Raw genomic sequence first — 24288 nt, 5'->3', positions numbered from 1 at the left:
TCAGCCATTCCCCCTGGGACTCAGCAGTGTGACAGTAGTGAAAAGAAAAGACAAGGTCAGATGATGTGTCTGGGATCACACACAGATGAAAATTGGTTCCCACAGGTTTTGTTCAAGTCTTGGAATGATCAAAGTCTGAGGATTGCTGTTCCAAGCCAGCCCAGGCAGTAAAGTCTGTGAGACTCTTATCTGTATCCATCTGAGACAAGCAGAAAAGGTCAGATAAGTTGATGTTAGCTTAAATGAACCCCAAGATAAGGATGCAAATGTTTTTTCTTTCTTGTGATTGTTTCTAACATATTTATAAGATATTTCTTTGTTGCTTTGTGTGTCCCTCCCCCAGGTATAACCCCTGCTTTCACTGTATTTGATGTTGGTATAATTTGGGGAGGGGAAGGGAAAAAACAAATCATTTAAATAGGGATACAGGTGGACCCATTGCAACAATGAGATGTACAAGTCGTTATGTGGAAAAATGAACTTTACAACTTTGGCTGGGTGGGGGCGGAGGAGAATGGAAAGGGATGGGAAGGGGAAAGAAAGGAGGAGGCAACAATGCTTGATAAGAAATGTACTCATTACCTTGCTCATGTAATTGTAACCCTTCTGTATGGTATTTTCACAAAAAAAAAAAAAAGAAAAAAGAAAAACACCAGAAAACCAGAAGTGGGGCTATGGCTCAAAGTGGTGAAGTGCTAGGGACAGTGTCTCAGGGACAGTCCTAAGATCCTGAGTTCAAGCATCATGACTAACCAAAAAAAAAAAAGGACCTAAGACTTTGAACAAAATACAAGTAAAGTGCATGTGTGTATATAAGGGAATCATTTTTATTGTTTGCTTTTTAAATGTTTCTCTTTTTTTGACAAAAGGTTCATACTATATAGTTCAGGCTAGCATCAAAATTGTGACTCTACTGATCATTGGTTAGGGACTCAAACAACTTGATAGTATGCAAACAAATAACATGATCTTTAAAAATGTGCAAAGGGTCTGAGTAGAATTGTTCAGAGCTCTTGTGCTTACCCCTTAAGCCATGCCCCAAAGGCAGCATGCAAATTTCTTTAAAAACATATATAGATAGTGAGAGTCTTTGAAAAACTGATCTATATCACCTCACACTTGTGAGGATAGCTAGTTCCCAAAGACAGAACAGTATGAGTGTTGGAGAGAAGAAGGGAAGAAGGAATCTTTGCAGTCTATTGGTGGGACTTTAAATGAGTACATCATTATGGAAATTAGTACAGAGACTTCTTGAAAAATTAAAAACAGTATTGCCAAATGATGCAGCAATTCCACTACCATAAATACAAAGGAAATGAAGTTAGTATGTTGAAGATAGTATGCATCTTTATGTTCACTGAGTATTATTCACGATGCGGAACATTTGATCCCATAGAAATAGAGAGTAGAAATGATCTATGGACAAGGAGGAAAGGTACCTATCAAAGGTTACAAAATTTCAGTTAGATAGGGTTAAAGAGATTTTTATATTATGATTATGTTAACAATAATGTATTATGTTTTTGCAAATTGCTAAGAGAATACCTTTTAAGTGTTCTTACCGCAAAAATGATGTGTATGTGGTAATGCATGTATTAGCTGGCTTACTATGCATTTGTGTGGCCAAAGTCACATGTTATACATGATAAATATGTACAAGTGATTATTTGTCAATTTAAAAATATTTCAAGAGAAAGATGTAGATTTCACACATTTTCTATGAGAGAGGTGACAAGAAATTTCACTGAAAGAACTTTCTGGAAATAATGGATGACTTCCAGAAGAGTGTGGTGACACTTCCTGTGTGGGCACAATTCCCATGTGGACACACTTTGTGAGGATAAAACTAGTATTTGGGCTCCTCCAGACATCAAATGGGTGCAATTGTACTGACCTCTAAGCTTTTTGAAGGTGCTAGCTTGAAAAGAAAAACCAGGAGCTTGATTTGAACTGCTCATTGAACATTAGTAGATACATGATGATGATCATGATGATGATGATTTTTTTGGGGGGGGAGAGGGAAAACTGTTCAATCTAGGGCTTCTGCCAATGTCATTGGGGAAGCTGCACAAGGGCAGGTGCAGCTGCAGGAAGGAGAAATGTAATTTTCAGAATTGTGCAGTGTGGTCTATTTTTTCCATCTGTATCTTCTTGTGCATTTCACTAGATGATAAACACTTTGCTTATGAAGTTACAGAAGTTCTGCCTAAGAAGCCAGTTTCTTTCTTTCTTTCTTCTTTTTTTTGGTTCCAGTCGTGGGGCCTGAACTCTGGGCCTGGGCTCTGTCCCTCAGCTCTTCAGCTCAAGGCTAGCGCTCTACCACTTGAGCCACAGCGCCACTTCCGGCTTTTTTCTTTTTGCTTATGTGGTGCTTAGGAATCGAACCCAGGGCCTCAGGCATGCAAGGCAAGCGCTCTACCACTGAGCCACCTTCCCAGCCCGAAGCCAGTTTCTTTTCAGAGAGAAAGACTGACTTTACTGGCTACCTTTCTGGAACACTTGCTAAGTTTCATTTTCTAATGTATTGTAATGTTTATAAAGGTCTCAGGCTAAAGGATATTATTGTTGCAAATTACTAACCTCACTTAATATAAAGATGTTTAAAATATTGAAAGAGGTTTAAAATGATCTCTCAACTCTATGTGTTAATCCATTCTCAAACTTTCAAATGCAAATCAAAAATATAATTCACCTTAGATGAACTTTATATAAAGGCAAAGGAAAACCTTTATAACTATAATGAACTAAAATGTCTGTTTCTAATCAGCACAGTAGTGTTTCTTTAAATCCATTGTCAAACTACTTAATAAGGTAAAATAAATAACTGAATGCTATTTGCAATTTCCAAATAACATCAGTCATTACCAACTGCCCTAGGCCTTTCTACATGATTGAATAATTATCCTTTAATCAGTACAGTAATGAATAACTGCCCTTTGCAAGTTTTGGATATTTAGATCCAACTTTATTTCATTAGGGTTATCTCTAAATCAGAACAACCAGCTGTCTCTTATTGAACATAAGGTATGTTTCTATTTTAAAATTTCAAGTCCCACAGTCAATGTTCTATGAAAAATTGTGGAATTAATTGTTAGGTCTGGGTTGTGGGTCCAAAATGCAGAATCGATTAATGGGAAATTCTTTCCCTGCCCTTGAACTAAATCCAACAGATTTCATCATTAATAAAGAAAAATTCCCATCATTATAAATTTGTTCACTTCTTTGAATGCATGCCAGATCAGAAAAAGGCAAAAATCAAAGTTAAAAGCAAATATCTGAGGCCACAGAATTCCTTAAAAACCAGACATGTGTATTGCCATGATTTTGGCTGAGAGTATAACAGTTTCAAGTAGAAATAATTTCTTTTTTTTAAGTTCAACAGTTTAATGAAATGTGAAAATAAGTCAAAACTGTATTTTTTGGCAACCAGTGGAAACTTGAAGAAATCACAGTATTCTGATGTGAATTTGACATGGCCGCCTGTGAATGTGGACTTTTCAAAGTCCTCCACTCAGCATAGCTGCTACCTTTTGTCAGTATCTTAAGCAGGAATAAAATAGGTATTCAGAATATTAGAAAAATCTTTGGCTAATGAAAAGCTAGCATCTCTGTCTTTCCCTGAGAGAAACTTTGCTGTGATCATGTGGAAATTAGAACAGCCAACCTAGCTTATCTAAGAGTGTAAATAACTTCTATTCACTGAGGCCATAGTCTAGTCACTGGTCCTTTGTTCCATTCCGTCTCTGATAGTATGATGACAAGCACTTCTGTAGTTTCTTTCTGAGCCGCCACTCTATCTACCTGGTTTCCTCCCATGATTCACTAAGAAAAATCCGTTCCTGGTATGATGAAGAGTAACACAAATATCAGTTTACCTAAATACAGTATCTCTCTCCATGACTGATTACGGATTCAGAAATCATGCAGTCTTTGAAATAAGGCCCCCTCTTTGATAAGTATGGACTCAAAGAAGACAAAGGTAAATTTGGAATATGTGACTAAGACTGGGACATGCAGGGCAAAAGAGAAAGAGCAATCCCTTCAATTCCGGGCCCCAGCTAATTCACTGGCCTGACCCTGGGACTGCTTCTACATGATGTGCAAATGCTCAACCAAGGTAAGGATGGCTGGGAAGCCTAAACATGAGCTTTAAAAGTGACAAGAGTCAGATTTCAAAGGGCCTGTGTGCTCACAGGAGGAGAACTGAAGGAAGACAAGGGGAAGGAAATGGAAATGCAAGGGGCCAAAGACAAATTACATCTTCTGGGTAGTTTTTCTTGGGTTCACCGTTAGAGGTGATGTTGTGGTCTCTCCTCAATTACGAACACATTCCAAGATGCTCCACAGAGCTTTGAAGCCGCAGACAATGATAGTATGGCTTTGCCTATACATACACACAGCTATGATAAAATTTGTGAGAAAATAATAAGAAAAAATAAAAGGAAAATCACTAAAAATGTGTAGTTTGCTTATTTTTGGAACTTTGCTTTTAATATTTTTGGATTAGATTTGATTGACACAATGAGAAGTGAAATGATGGCTGGAATGTGATGGACTTCTGTATTCCAAACACAGCACCAAGAAAAATGAATACTGTACTGTTCAAAAAGAGATGTATTCATTAGATGACTTATGTAACTGTACCCTATGTGCATTGCCTTTACAATAAAACTTTAAAAAGAATAACAAAGGTTACCATTTCATCTATTCATGATATAATCCCATTTTAGCTATTGCTTAAGAAAATAAAAAGCCGGGAGCTGGTGGCTCGTGCCTGTAATCCTAGTTACTCAGGAGGCTGAGATCTGAGGATTGCAGTTCAAAGCCAGCCTGGGGGGCGAAATCCATGAGACTCTTATCGCTAATAAGCTACCAGAAAATCAGATGGCACTGTGGCTCAAGTAGTAGAGTGCTATCCTTGAGCTGAAGAGCTCATGGACAGTACCCAGACCCAGAGTTGAAGCCCCAGGATTGACAGAAAAAAAGAAAAAGAAAAAAAAATCAACTTCACTGTTACTTCTTTATGTTCAAGTTAGTTCACTTGTTTAATATTTTTCATATTAATCTCTTTTCCTTTTTCTTAATATTCATCACTATTAGAGATATTTGCTTGAGCTTTGTCTTGTTAAACAAAAGTTATGGTGCAAAGAAAGCTTATCTGATGCTCAAATAACAAAGTAACATTTGCTCACCTTATGCTGGAATGTAAGAGAAATTCAATGAATTAGTTCGTTAATGAAACTGGGTTGTTTGGCTCTAGTGGCCCAGTTAGAAAGGGTTCAGTATTGTGAGTGTACTCCTTGCTTACCCCACTCCTTTCACAGATGGATAAAACAAAAGTGGAGGATGAGTTCTTTTTATTCTTTTTATTTGAATTCTGGATTACCAGTCCTTATCAGATATATGTTTTGTAAATACTTTCTCTAAATGGTTTATTTTATTTTTGTGATGAAGTGTCTTTCCAGGATTGATTCTTAATTTTATGAAGTCTAATTTATCTTCTCTTTTTTTCCCTGAGGATTTGTGAGACTCTAGGGTCAAAACTACAACAATCTTCATTTATCCAGAGTAAAAATAATTTTGTCTATGTTTTTCTTCTAGGTGGTTTTAGTTTAGGTTTTTACATGCAGCTTATGATTCATTTTGAGTTAATTTTATACACAATTATGAGATTCCCTTTTCTTTTATACATAGATATCCCGTTTCCCCAGTATGGTTAAAAAATGCATTTTTCATTCAATTATCAACAACTTTGCCCTGTTGATTCACACCTGTTATCCTTGCTACCCAGGAGGCTGATATATGAAGATCGAGGTTCAAAGCCAGTCCAGGAAGGAGTCTGTGAGATTCGTATTTCCAACTAATCACCAAAAAGGCAGAACTACAGCTACAGTTCAAATGGAAGAGCCCTAGCCTTGAGCAAAAGAGTTCAAGCCCCCAATATTTGTACACACACACATACACACACACACACACACACACACACACACACACACACACAGAAAGTCTCCTATCTGTTCCATATCAAAAATGTTTTTGGAATGCTCAAAGAAACTCATCTTACACTGATATAGCTTAAACATAAGCACAATTATTTTGGCATTTTTTTAGGCATGGTTTCGAAATGTCTGTTTTCTCCATGTCATTAGATAGCACAAAACATTTAAAAGTATTTCACCTGGGTGAAGATCTGTACCTGGTTGGCTAGTCAGTCCTGGGAGAGATTCCTGCAGCTGATAGGTTGAGGTTGATGAAGATGTGCCGTCAGCTGTGTTATTTGATGTCATATATGCTCCATACGTTGATGCTGAATAATACTGTGCATATTGGTTTTGGCCAAAGGCTGTGTAGGATGGATACTCCTGAAACGAGTTATTGAAATGTGTATGTTTGAAGGAGATATTACTCTGTAGTATGCCAGGAACAAGCAAAAGAAAACAGTCACTATGTCAATGAAGATGAGTACTTATTACAGATCATTGTGTGTGCAAGGGCATGTTAAATAATGGCTTTCCTCTATTGGTTTTGTAAATACTAAATTGCAATCTAACAAAAGGTTGCATATACTTCATTTTGCTTCCCAAAGATACTTAACCAAGGACAGATGCACTGGAAGAGTAATAGAGGTAGAACTAGTTCGTGTTCAGGAAATTAGTTGCTCCATATCTTCTAACACCATCATGGAGGAGCTGTTGTCAGCTCTCCTATCTGCTACACAGACCTTAGTGTGGACTGTTAAATATATGGTTTTGTTTCTTCTTCTTGACTACTCTTGGTAATTTTATTTTCTTAGTGGAAGTATAGAAAAAAGATAAGCACAGATTACCAGCTTCTCACAGTCCATCCGAGGCTGGATTTAAAATCTTCAATGAAGTTTTCAACTATTTAGCTTTTCTCTTTTGTTGCACACAAAAATGAAAGCATTGGATTACCTTCTCTGACTTGCTTTATTTTTGTTTAAAAAAAGCCAAAGACCTTTCAAACAATAAGAGTGCTCCCTCAAAATCCTTTTGCATATTACGATGATGAAGGATCTGTTGTGACAGATGATCTTTAATATATCTACCACGTTTGGACCAAATTGTTATCAGTGATGACAAATCCTTGGTCAGGATTTAGATTCCCTGTTGAGACAAGTACTGAAGACAATAAAAACCCTCCATTGATGTGCTTTCCAAAAATGAAAATTCTTTTTATAAGTATGTGTATTATCACAAAGAATTAAGTAATTAGGCAGAAAACTAAAAGTAGTTTGTTAATTTCAAAATCAGCTATTCCCCACCACTACCTGTGAGTCAAGGGGGGAAAAGTGTCAACATTTGAACAAAGTTCTTAGGAACTTGTCTTTCTTAGAGTAAAATGTGATTGCTAATGATTGCACAGTACTGCCTGTGTTAAGGCACAGTTCTGAGGATAAGTAGACTTGCTTACTTAATCTTCACAACCTTCTGCATGGTGTAGTTATTATTTCCAGTCTACTATAAAAAAGACTAACGTACAGAACTTCTAAGTGATTTGTACGCAGGCCGTGCAGCCAGTAAGTTTCTGAGCTGGCATTCTACCTCTAGCATCTGTGGGCTGAAGCTGTTAAGCCTGCCAAGGCCCTGAGAGGAAAAGGGAGTCACAGATTGGCAAGATTTCCCTGAGCCTCTGGGGAATAGGATGTCTCTAAGATCTCCAGCTCTCTTCATTTCCACTCCTATCTCTCTTATCTAAGCTACCTTCCCATCCTGTTGCAACAAATGTACTTGTTTTCTAATTTACCTCCTTTTCATTTGTTTGGCTTTCTCCAAAAACCATGACACTTCAATAAATTTTCGAAACATAAATTACATGATGTTATTCTTCTCCTCAGAATCCTTCAATAGTTTCCCACTGGGCTGGGAATAGGATCCAAGTGTCTTTCTGGAATCCCCAGCATCTTACGTGAACTGGCTGGCTGCATTTCTTCAACGGTGTGTGTGTCTCCCTGCTTTCCCCCCTGAACTTACTACACCAGCCTGCCTTGAGTCTTCTATTGCTTGGCGATCTGCCTCCTGCTGTTTTCTTTGCCGGGATCACCCATACCCTCATTCTTCCCCTCAAAGTCTTAGAATTCTTGGCCTTAATGCAGTTTCAGTAGGGAGAGCTTCTACCAAAACTTCCCTATCTAAAATTAGGTTTTAACTCCAAATTTTTAAAATTAGAATACAGTCTACTAAAAATTTGTTATTTATAATTTTTTTCATGGGTTCATGCTTATGTTCATTGGTTCTTTGGTTTTCCGGTCATTGGTTTATATTCTCCATATGTCACAAGTTCATGAACCAGGAGTGAGGTCCTAACCAGTACTACCACTACCTGCATATTTGTCAGTATACAAAGCCCAGCTTCCAATTCCTATAGCAGTCAATGTTTTCTCAAAGGGTAAACTAATACTCAAAGCAGGGTCTAAAATACAAATTATATTTTATGCTAGTCTTTAGGTAGAACTGGATCTGTTTTATGAGTTAAACCTGGTAAATAAATTTTCTTCTTAATACAACTTTATAGTCCTACTTAGTACAATGGAGTAATCATTTCTTTATGCTAAGGTTTTCTCTAATGTTTACTCCTATTATCATATTCCACATTCTGCCCACATGATTTTATGTCTGTTTCTTTAGGAAGACTGCCCTTCAAGAAAACAAAGGAGATTTTTGCAACTTCAATGCCTATTCAAACTTATTAGGACTGCAAGTGCTTAATGTGTGCTATACTGATCAATAATAAGTTAAATTAAGCTATTAAGATTTCTTACTTTTATACCTTTCTATTGATATCTTTCAAGAGTTGGCATTTAACAAAGCAGCTTATGAATACAATATATTGTTTGAGACAGAGTCTTGCTATAGAGCCCAGACTGGCCTCAAACTCCCTTTTTTTCTTCCTTATCCTCCCAAGTGCTGGAATTAATAGCTGTGACCCACAAAGCCCAAATCAATTTTTAAATAAAATCTGTATAGTGACTTTAATATTTAGAGAGTTAAGGTATTATTTTTAACTAATGCCAAATTACACATTTTAATTCTATAAACTATTTTAACTCCACATTATTTCAATAATAAAGTTTTCCCTTTTTTCTTTTATTGAGCTACATGAAGGCAATTAATAAGAGCTCCTTCAATAAATCCAAAGAGCAAGCACTTCTGGGGCAATTTACATTTAAAAACATTTAAAAGGTCAGCAATTATATTAAAGCAAATAGCATATTGTCTGTCCAGAAATCACCTTTCAGTCTATATTACTCTTCATGATTGAAAAATCAGAAAATAAGGAAAAGGATTCTGAAGTCAATATAGAATGCATATTATCAAATTGCCACATTGTGTATCCAGAAATGCTCACTTTTCCTCCACATACTAGCACCTAGTTTAACATCCTAGAATTTAACATGAACGTAAGTTCATAACCAAAGCAGGAAAGCTCTGCTGTCAGAAGAGGTTGGGAATCCAACATTTAATAAAAGAAATGATAGAACTAAGCAATGAATAGGTGTTATGTTTAGTAACCAGTTACCTTCAGGGACTGGGAAAGTTTTAATGCCCCAACCCCATCCCATTTTTTGAAATTACAGTTCCATTATTGATTGATATTCATAATTCTGTTTTATCAAGGGAAATAAAACTGTGTCAAGTACAGTTTAAGATAACAAGCAAGTATACAATATAGTCAATAAATTCATGTCAGGTGATTAAAATTAATACTACTGAAATGGTTAAACAAGTATTTAACAACAAATATAAAATAGCCAGAATGACAAGTATCTCAAAAGTTCTGAATATATGATTTTTTATTATCCTGTAATGTTGGGTTAGTTTCAAATGAAGACATCTTATATTTGGAGAATGCATACTTATTTTAAAATCTTCAATTATGATGAGTTTTTTTTAAAGCACAAATATAAAAACACCACCATACCTGTTGTGAACCACTGAAATTCGTTGAGTTGGAAACTGAATTATTTGCATAAATGGTAGATGATGGTGCAAAACTAGAACCTAAAGGCAAAGAACAAACTGAATTTTAAAACATTTCACACTAATTCACTCATGAACGAGAAGAAATTTTGGTCATTTGTAACAGCCTGGTTAGAACAAAAGGGCATCATGTGACATGCCAGACAAAGAAAATAAATAGTGCACTGGTGTATGAAACCTAAATAGGTTGTTCTCATCGAAGCTAAGAGTAGAATAGGAGTTATCATGGTAGGGTTTACAGAAAGGTAAGGAAGGACCATCAACAGACACCAAGTCATGTGTCACATTTTTCCCAGAATGCTGGAGGAGAGGATTTTGAATGGTTTCACCTCAAAGAAATTACAAATGTTTGAGCAAACAGATATATTCACCGTGATTTCAACACTGTATTGTACACCATGTGTCAGAACAGCACATGTGATCGCAGAAATACGCCTAATTACTCAGTATATATGAGAAAAGCAATCATTTCCCTATCAGAAGCAAATTTTCCTCACAGAAATGTTGAAAAATATTTTACATTGAAAAATTAAGTGAAGGAAACATTGTTTGGATTTCGTGGTGCGATTTGGAGTTGGGGTTTATACGGTTGGTTTAGCTTCCCCCACCTTCCTCATAGCAGGTAAAACCTTCTGAAGGGAACGTGGTGGGCTGAATGAAGGCAGAACAGAAACTGCCTTTTGCTGACTCAAATTAACGTTCAAGAGTTGAGTGTCCATAGCACGGATAGCAAGGAACTCGAGAAATAAGCTGTGATTTATTAACTTGGAATTCCCGAAATTTGTGAATGTTTCAAGTTATATAGAGAAATGAGTAATGTTAAACATTTGGATGGGTCATGGGGTAGGCAATGAACTCACAGAATTCATCTAGAGTTAGTTCTTACCCTCCCTGTCTTTTTGTTTTCTGTCCTGGATAGGTGATACTGTATGTATATAAGGTTTGAAGGCCTTTTAAAATTTGACTATAATGTTTGAAATGTATGTGCTTAGTTTGGGGTGCATCGATTACAGATTTTTTTCTTTTGAAGTATTTTCTTATGGACTGTACTCCTTAAAGAGGTAAAGTGAAACACTTGAGACATTTAATTACCTATTTCATTAGCGAGTGTGAGTGTGTGTGTGTGTGTGTGTGCATGCGCGTGCACACACACACACACACACACACACACACACACACATGCTCGTCCTGGGGCTTAAATTCAGGGCCTAGGCACTGTCCCTGAGCTCTTTTATTCAAGGCTAGCACTCTACTAGGAGGCACAGCTCCATTTTCAGCTTTTTAGTGGTTAATTGGAGATAAGAATCTCATGGACGGGCTGGGAAGGTGGCTCAGTGGTAGAGCACTTGCCTTGCATGCTCGAGGCCCTGGGTTCGATTCCTCAGCACCACATAAGCAAAAAGAAAAAAGCAGGAAGTGGTGCTGTGGCTCAAGTGGTAGAGTGCTAGCCTTGAGCTGAAGAGCTAAGGGACAGCGCCCAGGCCCAGAGTTCAGGCCCCACGACCGGACCCCAAAAAAAAAAAAAAGAATCTCATGGACTTTCCTCCCTAGGCTGGATCCAAACTGTGACTATCAGGTCTCAACCTCCTGAATAGTTAGGATTATGGACATGAGCCACCAGGGCCCAGCAACACACAAACATGTTTTCAGTAATGTTATGCTATATAACCAAAACAATTAATTTGGTCCAGAAAAGCCATGTGACTATATGTGGGCAAAAATAAGCATGTCTTTATACTCTGTCTTAAACTACTAACTAAAGCCATTGGGAATACAGTGTGTATGCAATTATATTTCAGCTTCTATTCTAGATTAAAAAAAGAGACCTGCCATTCCAGCCCAAAAATGTCTATTTTATTTTAGTCAATTGACTAAATTGTTAAAATAGTTGTTCCAAATATATTAATTTAGCCCTAAATTTATGAATAAAAATGGACAATAGATAAAAATTAGCTTTATGTGTTCTTGCTATGTCCCTACAATTCTTTCTAAAACTATTATATGATGACCAAACATAATTTTTAATTGATGTCAAAAATGAGAGATTTTTTTTAAAAGGATCCTAAATGAAAGGTTTGGAAATATAATGAATTATATAAATAATCCTATTGGGAAATAATGTATCAATAGGGAAGCCAGTCTTTGGAACAAAAATATTCTTCATCATTCAATAATAAGTAGAACTTTAGAAAGTGCTAGTGTATGTGTGTGTGTGTGTGTGTGTGTGTGTGTGTGTGTGTGTGCGTGCTCTAGTCCTGACCATGCACTCAGGGTCTGGCTACTTTTATACTCAAGGCTGGTGCTCTACCACATGAACCACGGTTTCACTTCTGGCTTTTTGGTGGTTACTGGGAAATAAGAATCTCATGTTTTTGTCTGTTCAAGCTGGTTTTGAATTGATCCTTAGATCTTAGACTCCAGTTTAGCTAGGATTAATAGGCATGAGCCACTAGTGCCTTATTTTTAAATACAATCAAAAGAACATGACATTTCTTCTGAAATACTGAGAAGAAAACATAGATTTGTCTAAGGAATGTAACTTAGCTACGTAGACACTAAACATGTGATTGCCTGACCTGGTGATGGCTGGCCTGAAGCCTGCTTGGCTTGTACATGGTTTTCTGCCTTTTTATAAAGCTTAAAATTAAGTATTTGCATTTTGTATGAGTCATGTCCACTAATATGTATTCAATTACTTACATCAGGCTTCTGTGCAATTATTTGTCTTTTCTTAAGAAGCTGTGCAGGTACTGTGAGATTTAAAACTGTCCTCATGTGTACGTCTTAGACTGAAGTCAAAGAGTCACATTGAAAGGATTTATTCTCACGTAACAAGTGTCTTGAGTGCTTGCTTACCTGGCATTTGGTAAGAATAAGGTGCCTGTCCTGGCTGGGGGGTGGAAAAGCCCGGACTATAACTGAGGCAGCCACTCTGTAATGGGGACTGAGTTTGAGCAAGTCCACTTTCTGTCTTGATGGCGGGCAACATCACCCCCAAATCTGTTTGGAAAACAAATGTGCAAAGGACTTCATGAACAAAAGGATCTTCCTTCGGAGCTGAAACTCATATGAACAATGTAATTCTACTCGCTAGCAGAACTACCCCACTTGTAAACAAAGAAGAGAGAAAACGTGAAATACCGTAAGTGGGCAGGCTGTAGGGCTGTCCTGTCTGTGAGTAGGCTGTGTAGACCGCTGGCTGCTGCATCCCCGAATACTGAGTCTGGCCTGCATAGGCAGACATTGTTTGAGCTGCTGGTGTAGAAAGAATGTGTGGATAGGGCCTAAATATCAGAAAAATAGCATTACTGTGGCAACAAAGACTGCATATTAATTCAGACAGCTTAGATTCAGTGAAACCCTAAAATATTCAGGGAGTAATCCTCCTCTCATCCACAACAAATTTTACAATGTAGGAAAGTATAAGAGTTCCAATGTCAGGAGCCTAGGCTGTGCTACAAATCAGTCTGATGACCTTGGATAAATAAATGAATCCCCTTGAGAATGCCTCCTCTGTAAGATGAGAAATTGGTTTAGATGTGACTACTCACGTCTCTTCCACATCTATCATTCTTGTTATATCTAAACAGCACTCCAGTTAATATATAGAAGAGAAAATGGAGTACAGGCCAGTTAAGGGCTTTGTGAGCCTATCTGTACTGAGTGACCTAATGCTGCACAATGATTACAAATTTTTATTTAAAAGCTCTTCCTCAAATTAACTGGAAATCCTTCCTTGTAACTGGAAATCTTAGAAAGAAAGAGAAGGAGTAATATTCCTGAAAACAAGGGGAATTCTATTTTCCCTTCATCATGCTATAGTTCACATAATGTTCCCATTATACTTAGGGGTATTCTAGATGTAACAAAATAGAACACACTTGGTGTGTGTGTGTTAGTCCTGGAGCTTGAATTTGGGGGCTGGGTATTGCCCTTGAGTTTCTTTTGCTCCAGGCTATCACTGTACCACTTGAGCTACAGCTCCACTTCTAGGGTGTGTGTGTGTGTGTGTGTGTGTGTGTGTGTGTGTGTGTGTGTGTGTGTTTTAGTGGAAATTTACTGAAGATTAGAGTCTCATATGGTTTTTCCTGCCTGGACTGGCTTCAAACCACAATCCTCATATCTTAGTGTGTGAATAGCTAGGATTACAGGTGTGAGCAAACAGTGCCCAGCTCCAAACACATATTTTATATGTATCAGGGATTGAAAAACATTCCCAATCTTTTGAATCCTACACAAATTCAAATGTACCTGACACAGTTCAACTTGAAATATCTACCACTTTCTTCAATAAGGTGACTACAGCAGTTTTCAAAACAATAAAAAATATTCTCTACAAATATCTTTTATTGTATTATGAAATTCAATAAAATATTTTGGTGATGGAATCAACTATGAAGTGTTGATACTTGAGGTGTCAGTAAAATAAGATCTCTTTATATTTTCTATAAACTAGTTGGCATCTTAGAATTTTCATAAAACAATTGAACATACAGATTTAAAATGGATAACCATCTAAAACGAAAGAATTGATGTGTATAAGGGTATGTATATTACACAAGTAACATCTTTATTTCTATTCTGTATGCTTCCTTAGATGCTTAATTTATGCAAATAACCATCTAGCCAATTATCTATCATCAATACACTTATATCTATGAATGTATACCAAATTAAAGTTGTGATATTATGTGAATACAGATTTCTAAATGGGATTCCAGAAAATGGATCTAACAACACTGAGTGTACTGAGCACTTACTTGGAAGGGTACAGCTGTGGGGAATACTGGTGCGCCGACCTTGGGCTGTAACCACTACTTGTTATTACTGTAAGACACAATGAAACCATGCACAAAAAGTTGCTTCATGAAACCATCACACTACAGTGTTATATTACCCATTTAGAGCTTACCATGTCAATACATTTTTTTCTAAGAATTTTGTTGACCTTCTGAAGTTTATTTTCTAAAAAGAAACAGCAGCTGAAATACTTTCTCCAAATTAACTGCTTCTCATCTTGTAAGAACATGAAATGGACCTAGTCTCACGTATCATTCTACCACTCTTCCATTTTTGGGAGTTAGAAGCAGGATCATGGATGGACATGATATGAATACATATCTTTGGATTTAATACAGTTAAATTTGCATGATGTGACTAAATGCTTTAAAATGTGTAAACTTTTCATCTTATACATAGCTACAATATATTGCCTATTTTTCTTCATTAAAAGAAAATGATTATTAAAGAAAAAGTTGATAACTATTGAGAAAGCCAACCTACATGCCTTAATAGAAAATGCTATTGTTTCTATTTTCTTTCACCTTAGTTATCAGACAAATAATTAAAATACAGAGTCCAAAAATACTCTAGTGAAAACTGGAATATACATACAAAGGGTCATTAGAACATACTAGCAGTTTTCTTGACAAGTATATTTTGGACTATCAGAGATGATACTTTTTCTGACAAGAACTTAAAAGTCAAAGTCAAGTTCTTTGTAACATCTCACCCAAATACCTACTCCAAACTGGACTATATCCAAAATGTTTGCAAGTTTCTCTTTCTTTTAGACATCTGCCTTGACAAAGACGGATGTATTGCAAATGTATGGACTCTGAAGTGTTAAGCAGGCCCTCTCAGAGCCAATCCATACTGGGCAAGCACACAGAGTGTCTTTATTAGGCCATCTGCTGTTCATTCACTTTTCAAAAAGATTAAAGTAGTACACAGTGCAGTGCTGGAATTAGTTTGGTCTAATCAATCAAAGTTATACTTCAAAGTACTGTGCCCTTTCTTAGGTTGTTCACAGTAATTCTGGAATGAAACTTTTAGAATTTGTAAAAAGTGACAAATAGGTTCAAGTTGCTAACTATTTTATGAAACATGATATATTTCTATTTTAAATACTATTACATACCTTTGTGATCTACTGCCTCACAAACACTCAGAATTTAATCAGTTTAAAATATATGTTTCCTATATGCTAGATATGGGAAACCTAGCTTTAATCGCCATAGTGGAGTAAGTACATGCAAAAAATTTTTTGAATCAACTTTGAACATCATGAAGTATGAATAGAGATGCTATGTTCTAAACATTTTTAAGAACTAAAATTTAAGTAAGTTTGTTATGAGTGGCTTGAAATAAATTCACTGATAAATCCTTAATTTGTTACTCAATTTTCTAAAAACCTAAAATATAAACTTTAATACTTTCAACTCAACTTAATGAGAACAGACTTTGGATTATACTCCATTAGTCACCAAAACGTAAGATGTAATAATGTTATTCCACAGAACATTCAGTCTAACTTAAGTATTCTCAATAGTGAATATTTTCTTTAACAGCAATTCAGTTCAAAGAGGCATTAATTACAAGATATTTTGTCTTCTAAAATGTAATTTCTTGTTGTTACAGTTAAAACTTACATTAAGTCTACTAATCAGTTATTGTAAAAATTGAAAAAAGGGTTTTCAAAAAACACATGATATAATTACAAACAAAAATTCCCTATAGCAGTTTTAATTAAATAAGGCAAAGCACAAAAGTCTGTTCCTCAGAAGAAAACCTAGACATGAATACAGTTTTGAATATGTAGGATGTTTTCTTCTTTTGAGTGAATCTCGACACCATTAAAATAATAAACCCATAACACTACAAATGCTCAATTAACTGTTGACATATGCCTGCATGGTAATTTTCTAAATACAAGACAAAACTGACTCAGAAGTTTTGGCCACATAAGGAACAAAAACTGGAGAGTTCATACTTCTTTACTAAAATTTATTCCAATGCAAACTGTAGCTAAAACAAAATTGGACTTAGTGAGTTGTTATTATGCTGATCAAAACAAACCAGTCCCTACAAAGGCAACTCAGTCCCCAAGAAGATGGGTGGCAATGCCATGCACAAATGTGAAAGAACATTTTTATTCCTCATCATGATTTAATTAACCATAAACAATACCCAAGACTCATTATATTTTATCATTTCTGCATACAAAAGTAACCAGAACTGATTATCTCCAAATGCATTAGTCTGAAGGTTAATTTTTCAAAATCTATTAATTTTATCAGTTTGTGAAAGCATGATGTTAAGCAATTTTAAGGGTTTCTTTTTTATCACTATAATACCTTAGATCACCAACTCTCAATAGGACGAGAAGTGGGGAGAATTTTGCATGCCAGGATATATTTTGATGTGTTACAACTGGGGCAGGATGCTACTGATAGTCAAGGCAAATGAAGGATACTGCTGAGCACCTTACAATGCTTGGCGAAGTTTCTTGGGAATGCAGTTTTCTTTAAATGGGTCTAGGAGAGTCCCTGCCTCAGATCCCTGCTGACTGCCAGAGCTCGCCATGGTGCTAGGCACATTCTACATCTCTGTGCCACCAGACATGGGCAGCAATTAAGCCCTAGAAATGTGGCTAGTGTGTCTCCAACTACAAATATTTATTTTACCAAATTTTAATTGATTTAAATTTAAAAAGTTACCTGTAAGAATGGCTATTTTGTTGGGCTGCATAGCTCCAAAATGTTCTTTTCAAAACCTAAGGAACTATCTGGGAATATAATATGAATCTGATTTCAAATAAGATCGTGTATAGCTATTCCTTTTTTCCATTTGGTAATTATCAGTGGAGTATGGTGGAAAAGACTCAGAGACTAATTATTGGTATATGGTTCTAGATTTGTCTATATCACTACCATGGATTAGGGTTTTCATTCCCCCTCCCCACTGCCTCCACTTTGGTACTCAGGTTTTGAACTCAATGCTGCATGCTTGCTACACAAGCACTCTACCATTTGAGCCACGCTCCAAACTCTTTTAACTTTATCTTTCAGACAAGATTTCTATTGTTTTGCCAGAAACTGGCTTCAGACTCCATTCTTCCTACCTTTGCCTCTCATTTAGCTGGCATTATAGGCATTTGTCACCATGCCTAGCTTGTTCCTTGAGGTTGAGTTTCCCTAATTTCATCAAGGCTGGCCTTGGAACGTGATCCTTTTCTACCTTCCAAGTCACTGGCATTACAAGTGTGAGCCACTATACCTGGCTCTATTCAGGTCTTAACTATGTGGGCACAACTGTATGGTGTTCTTGTCTGCAAAATGAACCAGAAGGCTCTGAAAATCCTCTGGGGGCAAAGATTCTATACTTTTTTGTCATTCAACTTTTCATGAATGTGTAAACTCTTGAAGCATGATGATGCCCATTACTTTATAATTACACACAATTCCTTAAAACCTACCCGCATTCATTTACTTTGCAGACTGCTTGCAAGAGTTATATTAGCAAGTGAACAAACAGCACAGTATAACAGAGGGTGGTGGTAGCTATTTGTTTCCTGAGGAGGCAGATTAATTGCTACAAAGAATGCAGACTAGCAAATAAGGACCTTTATGCAATGCTGGCTGATGTACTACTACTGTTTATCTCTGTTTGGAGTACTAACGTTTATGTGAACACATGGCAAGTACATGGTGAAAACTGTAAGCCTGGATCAGCTGTGCTTCCAAAAAAGTAGCATTATCCACTGACATGACATTTTACTTAAGGACATACTGCAATTCTTTTTTACATAGAGAACTCCCATATGAAATCATCACAGATGAGATCATGGATGGATATAAATACAATACAGCAGAATAAAAGAACTAGGACTGAATAAGCCAAGCAAAGTAACCAAAACAACAAAAAAACTTGTGTCCCTTGCACCCAGCTGGGAGTTATCAGGTATTTTATATCCTATAAGGATTGATGTTTAGAGACACTCTGTTGCTCTCTTTGAAGCAAGGCTGCTCTCAGAGGCTGATTCTAATGCAAGCAGCATGTGTTCTCCGGCAGTGCATTAACCTTTAATACTTGTCACTCAACTGCCATACAGGAGGACTTTCTTAAACCAGAAAAGGAAACAAGCTTATTTAGAAGAAATCAAATGGGATAGTTTTACATCTAGAATGTTGGATGGAAAAGGCAGTTTTGAAATATAATTTAAATAGACAGTTGAAGGAACAAAGTTTGCAATGATGACCTACTGATGAAATTCATCAAACATTGTATGAAATAAGATGAAGACCAGGCACTGGTGGCTCATACCTGTAATCCTAGCTATTCAGGAGGCCGAGATCGAAGCCATCTCAGGTAGGGGAGTCTGTGAGACTCTTATCTCCAATTAATCTCAGAAAAAGCCAGAAGTGGAGCTGTGGCTCAAGTAGTAGAGTGCTAGCTTTGAGTAAAAGGAGCTCAGGGAAGTGCCCAGGCCCAGAGTTCAAGCCCCAGGACTGGCAATAATAATAATAATAATAATAAAATTAATAATGATGGATGAAAATAGCTCTGCTTTTCTCTGCCAAGAAAGTTGAGAGTTAGTTCTACTGTCGATTCTCAACCCCATGGACTGATTAGAAATAGAATTTCTAACAATAGGTAAATTTAGGACAATTTGTTTTCCAAAAGAGTGAGTTTAGTGTCAACTTTCTGAAATCAAAGTGCTGTCAGTTCTGATCCGTGTGCAGCTGTTTGTGAGAAGGATAATGTTGGTCCCCTCAATGTGTACACAATGACACACGAGCTAAAGGCTTTACCTGACCCAGTAAAAGTGTCAAGCGCTCCATCTCCAGTCGTGGTTGAGGTTTCATTGCTGTTCAAGGGCTCTGTTTTGACTGCAAGAAGAGACACTACGTAGAAGAATAAGTACATGTGAGTTTTCACTTCTAAATTTACACCCACGCCCCTGACTGGTCGGCTAGTGGTGGTCTAGCTACCATGGGCATGCAAGAGAAAACTTGATGAGGAAAGTTTTGTTAATTTAGCTTTTACATGGGCATGCATTTATGGAGGATTTGTCATAAAATCCTCTGGCTAACCTGATTCTCAGAGTCTGGCTTTTAAAAGCAGTCAACCTTGACAAATGAAAGAGCAATACATGTCTTTGCATTTTTAACTCACTAAGCACTCTGATGTGGTCAAAGACAGAAAAAAGCAACCACCAGTCAGTCTTGAGTACGTTTAAGTCAAATTGTAACTGAGATGCACTCATCTCTATTTCATGCTTCCAAAAGATTATTATTTAAAAAATAAAAGGTATCTTGAAAACCTGAGCTAGTCATGTGATTGGTAAAATTTAAGTCACTCAATAAATTCTCGGCTTTAAGAAAAACCAAGGAGCCTAAAACTTTTGTACCTATAAATGAATTTCTTTTGAATTAAAACCCCTTTATACAATTACTTAAAGACAATAAAAGATAAATTAAAACAGTACAGGCACAAAAAAAGGAGAGAGGAGATGAAAGGGGTGAATTTGATTGGATATATTGACATGGACCATATTAAAATATTACAATGACTGCCCTTCCCCTCACACAATTTGTAAAATATATGCTACTTTAAAACTCTTTTTTAATATGTTGGGCTTTTACAGCAGAGTTAATGTTATAGGGATCAGCATACAGTAAGCAGTGACTTCTACAGCAGAAGATTTGTCTTCTTAAAACGTCTGCAACATGTTATTTCTGCTTGAAGGCAGTATATTTTGGCAAAATCCTTACTCGGCAATGAAGTAGCCTGGCATTCATTATTCTCAATGAGATGGGATGGTGGGAGCAAGAAAAAGCCTTTCCCCATTTGGTCACACCATATTTTCCCTTTGTTGACAAAGTTCTACCACATACATCATGGCAGTTAGCAAAGAAACTACATTATTTTCTACTTAAACACCTCTGTGTTTCCTGGTCACAAATAGAACAGTGCAGTTAACTAACTTAGAAGCAAGCAAGTCTATAAAAGAGAAAGCTGAATACTAGCCAACCATGAAGAAATACAACAAAAAAAAAGTATAGCGGGGTCACACAGTCCCCAGTGATCAAGTAAGTCAGGAATGTTACTTTGTTAGAAAAGCAATTAATGGATAGGAGCACATGCACTAGTGAACAACATTAACAAGACCCTCAGAAAGAGCTGGGTTAGTTTCCTATCCACAATTTAACAATGCCATGATTGCTGGAAGATCAGAGGAGAACTGTAAAGGCTGGGAGAAGCAAGTCAAAAATCTTGAGTATTTTATCCTGTTTTCAGTAGCGACGATATTCTGAGTAAAGTCTCACTATTTGTGTAGTGATGATGTATCAATGCTTACTATTTTTCAGTGGTAATTTTCAGTTCTTTGCACTATGATTACATCTTATCAGTAAGTACATTTATCACCATGGAAATTATTTGTGACTGCTACTATTCAGTATTTATTCAAAGCTTACTATGTGTATATTTAGCTAATCCTTAACACAATTTGGTGGAAATAAATCATTTTATCGGCTTTACACACAAGGCTCAGTGGGCTGAGGGCGTGTTGAAATTCCAATGTAGAAAATTCCAGAGCTGAGATCTGAGCATAGGTTCTCAGCTTTAATACTGATGATCTCTGCACGAAAACAGGCTGCCTTCAGGTATGAACACGGCTGATGGACTCACAGTGGCTCGGCACAAAGCCTCTTGAAAGGCATTAAAAAGCATTGAACCTGAATCTTGCTACCACAAATGCCAAAGGTGATTGACATATTTTAGGCAATATTTCTGTGCCATATAGGTACTGATTTGTTTATTCACCAGTATATAATATTATCATATTTATTTTTTCAGGAAAGTGAAGCACAAAAGAAGAAATCACTTGCCTCTTAATGCACTGTAAGTAAAAGCCAGATGAGGCTTTTGCAGAAGGCAAACTCTAAACTGCGCTGTCTTCTAGACAGTACCAATTAATCAAAAATTTCTTCCATCTGTATAAAGATAAGCCAGAAAATGATCTAGATGGAGGCTCAGTTGCCTTCCACACAACACTGTCCACATCTTATCCTGACACTGATGGCAAAAAGTATAGTCTAGGGCTGGGAAGGTGGCTCAGTGGTAGAGCGTTTGCCTTGTATGCTTGAGGCCCTGGGTTCGATTCCTCAGCACCACATAAGCAAAAAGAAAAAAGCCGGAAGTGGCGCTGTGGCTCAAGTGGTAGAACACTAGCCTTGAGCTGAAGAGCTAAGGGATAGCTCCCAGGCCCAGAGTTCAGGCCCCATTACCGGACCCCCCCCCAAAAAAAGTATAGTCTAAAGCTTTCAGCAAAAGTAAGACAAGTGACAGAAACCTAGAACATCCACATTCCAATTTCAGCCATGTTTTTCTTAATTATTCCCATGTCCCTGTTTAAACCTGCCTATACCCTACAAACAATATTTGTAAAATATATTTATTATATATTTATTATACTACTATTAATAGTAGTATAATGAAGTAGTATAATGAAGATGGAGCAGACATGAACTAGGTTCGACAAAACTGGTCTAGTAGCAAGATATGACGATTCGTTTTGTTACTTTTAACACCCCCTTTGGAACTTGATTTTTAAAGAAGTAAAATAATGGTTTTGATTATACTTTCTTGAATTTGAAAGTTGCAGGCAGTCAAAAGAAAGAAAAGAAGGGGAGAGATAGATTTTAATTCCACACATTATAATATTTCATTACATATATATGTATATGTATATACTTTTTCTTTTTTGTCAATTGTGAGGCTTGAACTCAGGGCCTGAGTGCTGTCCCTGAGCTCTTGATGCTCAAGGCTAGTACTTTACCACTTGGAGCCACACAGCCACTTCTAGTCTGGTTAATTGGAGATAAGAGTCTCACGGCCTGTCTGCCAGGGCTGGCTTTGAACTGTGATTCTCAGATCTCAGCTTCCTGAATAGCTAGGATTTCAGGCATGAACCACTGGTGCCCAGCTATTTAATTAGAATTTCAAAGATCTACATTTAGTCCAGAGAATGTCAGATTTTCCATTCCCCAGCTTTAAAAATATTTGATATCTGCAGAGTAAATTTATATTTTATATGATTCTTGTCAGAAGTTATGACTACTAAATCATTCTCTTCATATTCTCTCTTTGATCTCTTTCTCTTTAGAGCTTTAGGTTCAACATTTTATTTTTTTGGAGAAGTTTCATTTTAGGATCATAACTCAAAGCTCATGTTTATTTGTTGCAATATCATGCCAAATCCTTGAAAGGTGGACCAAGTAATACATACTTTTCGTTATATTTTCAGAGCTGTATGCTTAAACTGATTCAAAGAAATATCTATCTATATACACACTTCTTTCTTAACCATGAGAATCACACATAATGACTTATGACAACTGAGTTTCTTCAAAAAGTATCTCAAGTAGAGTTACATTAGTAAGGGTAACAATTTATAACACTGTCAAGAAGTAATAAGCACCATTTACTAGTTTGAATACTCAGTACATGCTATGATTCGTGTTTGTTTGAGTCAATATTTTCATTTGAAAATGTTATGACTGGCTATAAATTTCTTTTATTCTGTACTATCCATGAAATACTATATTTTGTCCAATAATTTAATAAAGCAATTTATGACTCATTCTTTTTTTTTAATCCAAAATAAAGCCAGGTACCAGTACCTCACTCCTGTAATCCTAACTATTCAGGAAGCTGAGATCTGAGGATCACTGTTCAAAGCCAGCCTAGGCAGCAACGTCCATGAGACTCTAATCTTCAATTAACCACAAGAAAATCTGAAGTGGTGCTGTAGTAGAGCACTTGCCTTGAGCTGAAGAGCTCAGGGACAGCACCCAAGCCCAGAGTTCAAGACCCATGACTGACCAAATAAAAAAAAAAAAAAGAAAAGAAAAAAAATCCAAACTAGAGTCACAACACTAAGTGGCTGTACTACATGATACTTAACATTCAGAAACAAATTTATTACATGTGAGTTAATCAGGCATATATGTCAAAAATTCTAGAAGGTTCTATCTTATATGGCAATTTCAAATGTCAAACAACAATTTAGCTGATCAGAACATCTGATTTTTGGTCTCCCCAACTTTTCTTTGATGCCTTGATCTCTATGTGGAATCACACATTCCCCTTGCAGCACACTTTCACTTTGAGCTCATTCATGTCTGTTCCTTCTGCTTGACTGGTTGGTCCTTGGCCAGTAGCTGTTATTCAGCTTAGTGTTTTCCAATTTGCTTGCATAGGGCCTGGCGTGTAATAGGAACTAGATACGTGTTAATTAAGAGATAAATTAAAAAACGACCACTTTTTGACATTATCTCAAACATTTCTAATAGATCTAACATTTTTTGAATATCAAGTATAGTTAATTATGACTCCTGACACTATTCAGCAAATTTGAATTGCAATTACTTATAAGTTGAGGAAGCTCTTCACGTAACTGATCCTTTTTTTTTCTGGTAATGGAGTTTGAACTTAGGGCTTT

At 36.6% G+C, this 24288-nt stretch overlaps 1 protein-coding gene across 7 annotated transcripts in view; it reads right to left on the bottom strand.

Moving 5' to 3' along the window:
• The window catches only part of Eya4 (EYA transcriptional coactivator and phosphatase 4), a 198368-nt gene that overhangs the window by 37276 nt on the left and 136804 nt on the right, over window positions 1-24288 (bottom strand). For 4 of the 7 annotated variants that reach the window (XM_013026796.1, XM_013026797.1, XM_013026798.1 and 1 more), the window contains 6 exons: window positions 19592-19684; window positions 14759-14825; window positions 13140-13282; window positions 12855-12998; window positions 9940-10019; window positions 6197-6362 (listed from right to left, as the gene is read on the bottom strand). In XM_013026796.1, coding sequence (XP_012882250.1) covers window positions 6197-6362; window positions 9940-10019; window positions 12855-12998; window positions 13140-13282; window positions 14759-14825; window positions 19592-19684 — 693 coding nt within the window. Of the gene's footprint in view, window positions 1-6178; window positions 6363-9939; window positions 10020-12854; window positions 12999-13138; window positions 13283-14758; window positions 14826-19591; window positions 19685-24288 lie in introns of those variants that run through there. The other 3 variants (XM_013026795.1, XM_013026800.1, XM_013026801.1) reach the window with 3 other exon arrangements.

This window comes from Dipodomys ordii, unplaced genomic scaffold (assembly GCF_000151885.1).
Source record: "Dipodomys ordii isolate 6190 unplaced genomic scaffold, Dord_2.0 Scaffold97, whole genome shotgun sequence".
NCBI classification, from domain to species: Eukaryota; Metazoa; Chordata; class Mammalia; order Rodentia; family Heteromyidae; genus Dipodomys; species Dipodomys ordii.
This window is presented reverse-complemented; position numbering and strand designations above follow the sequence as displayed.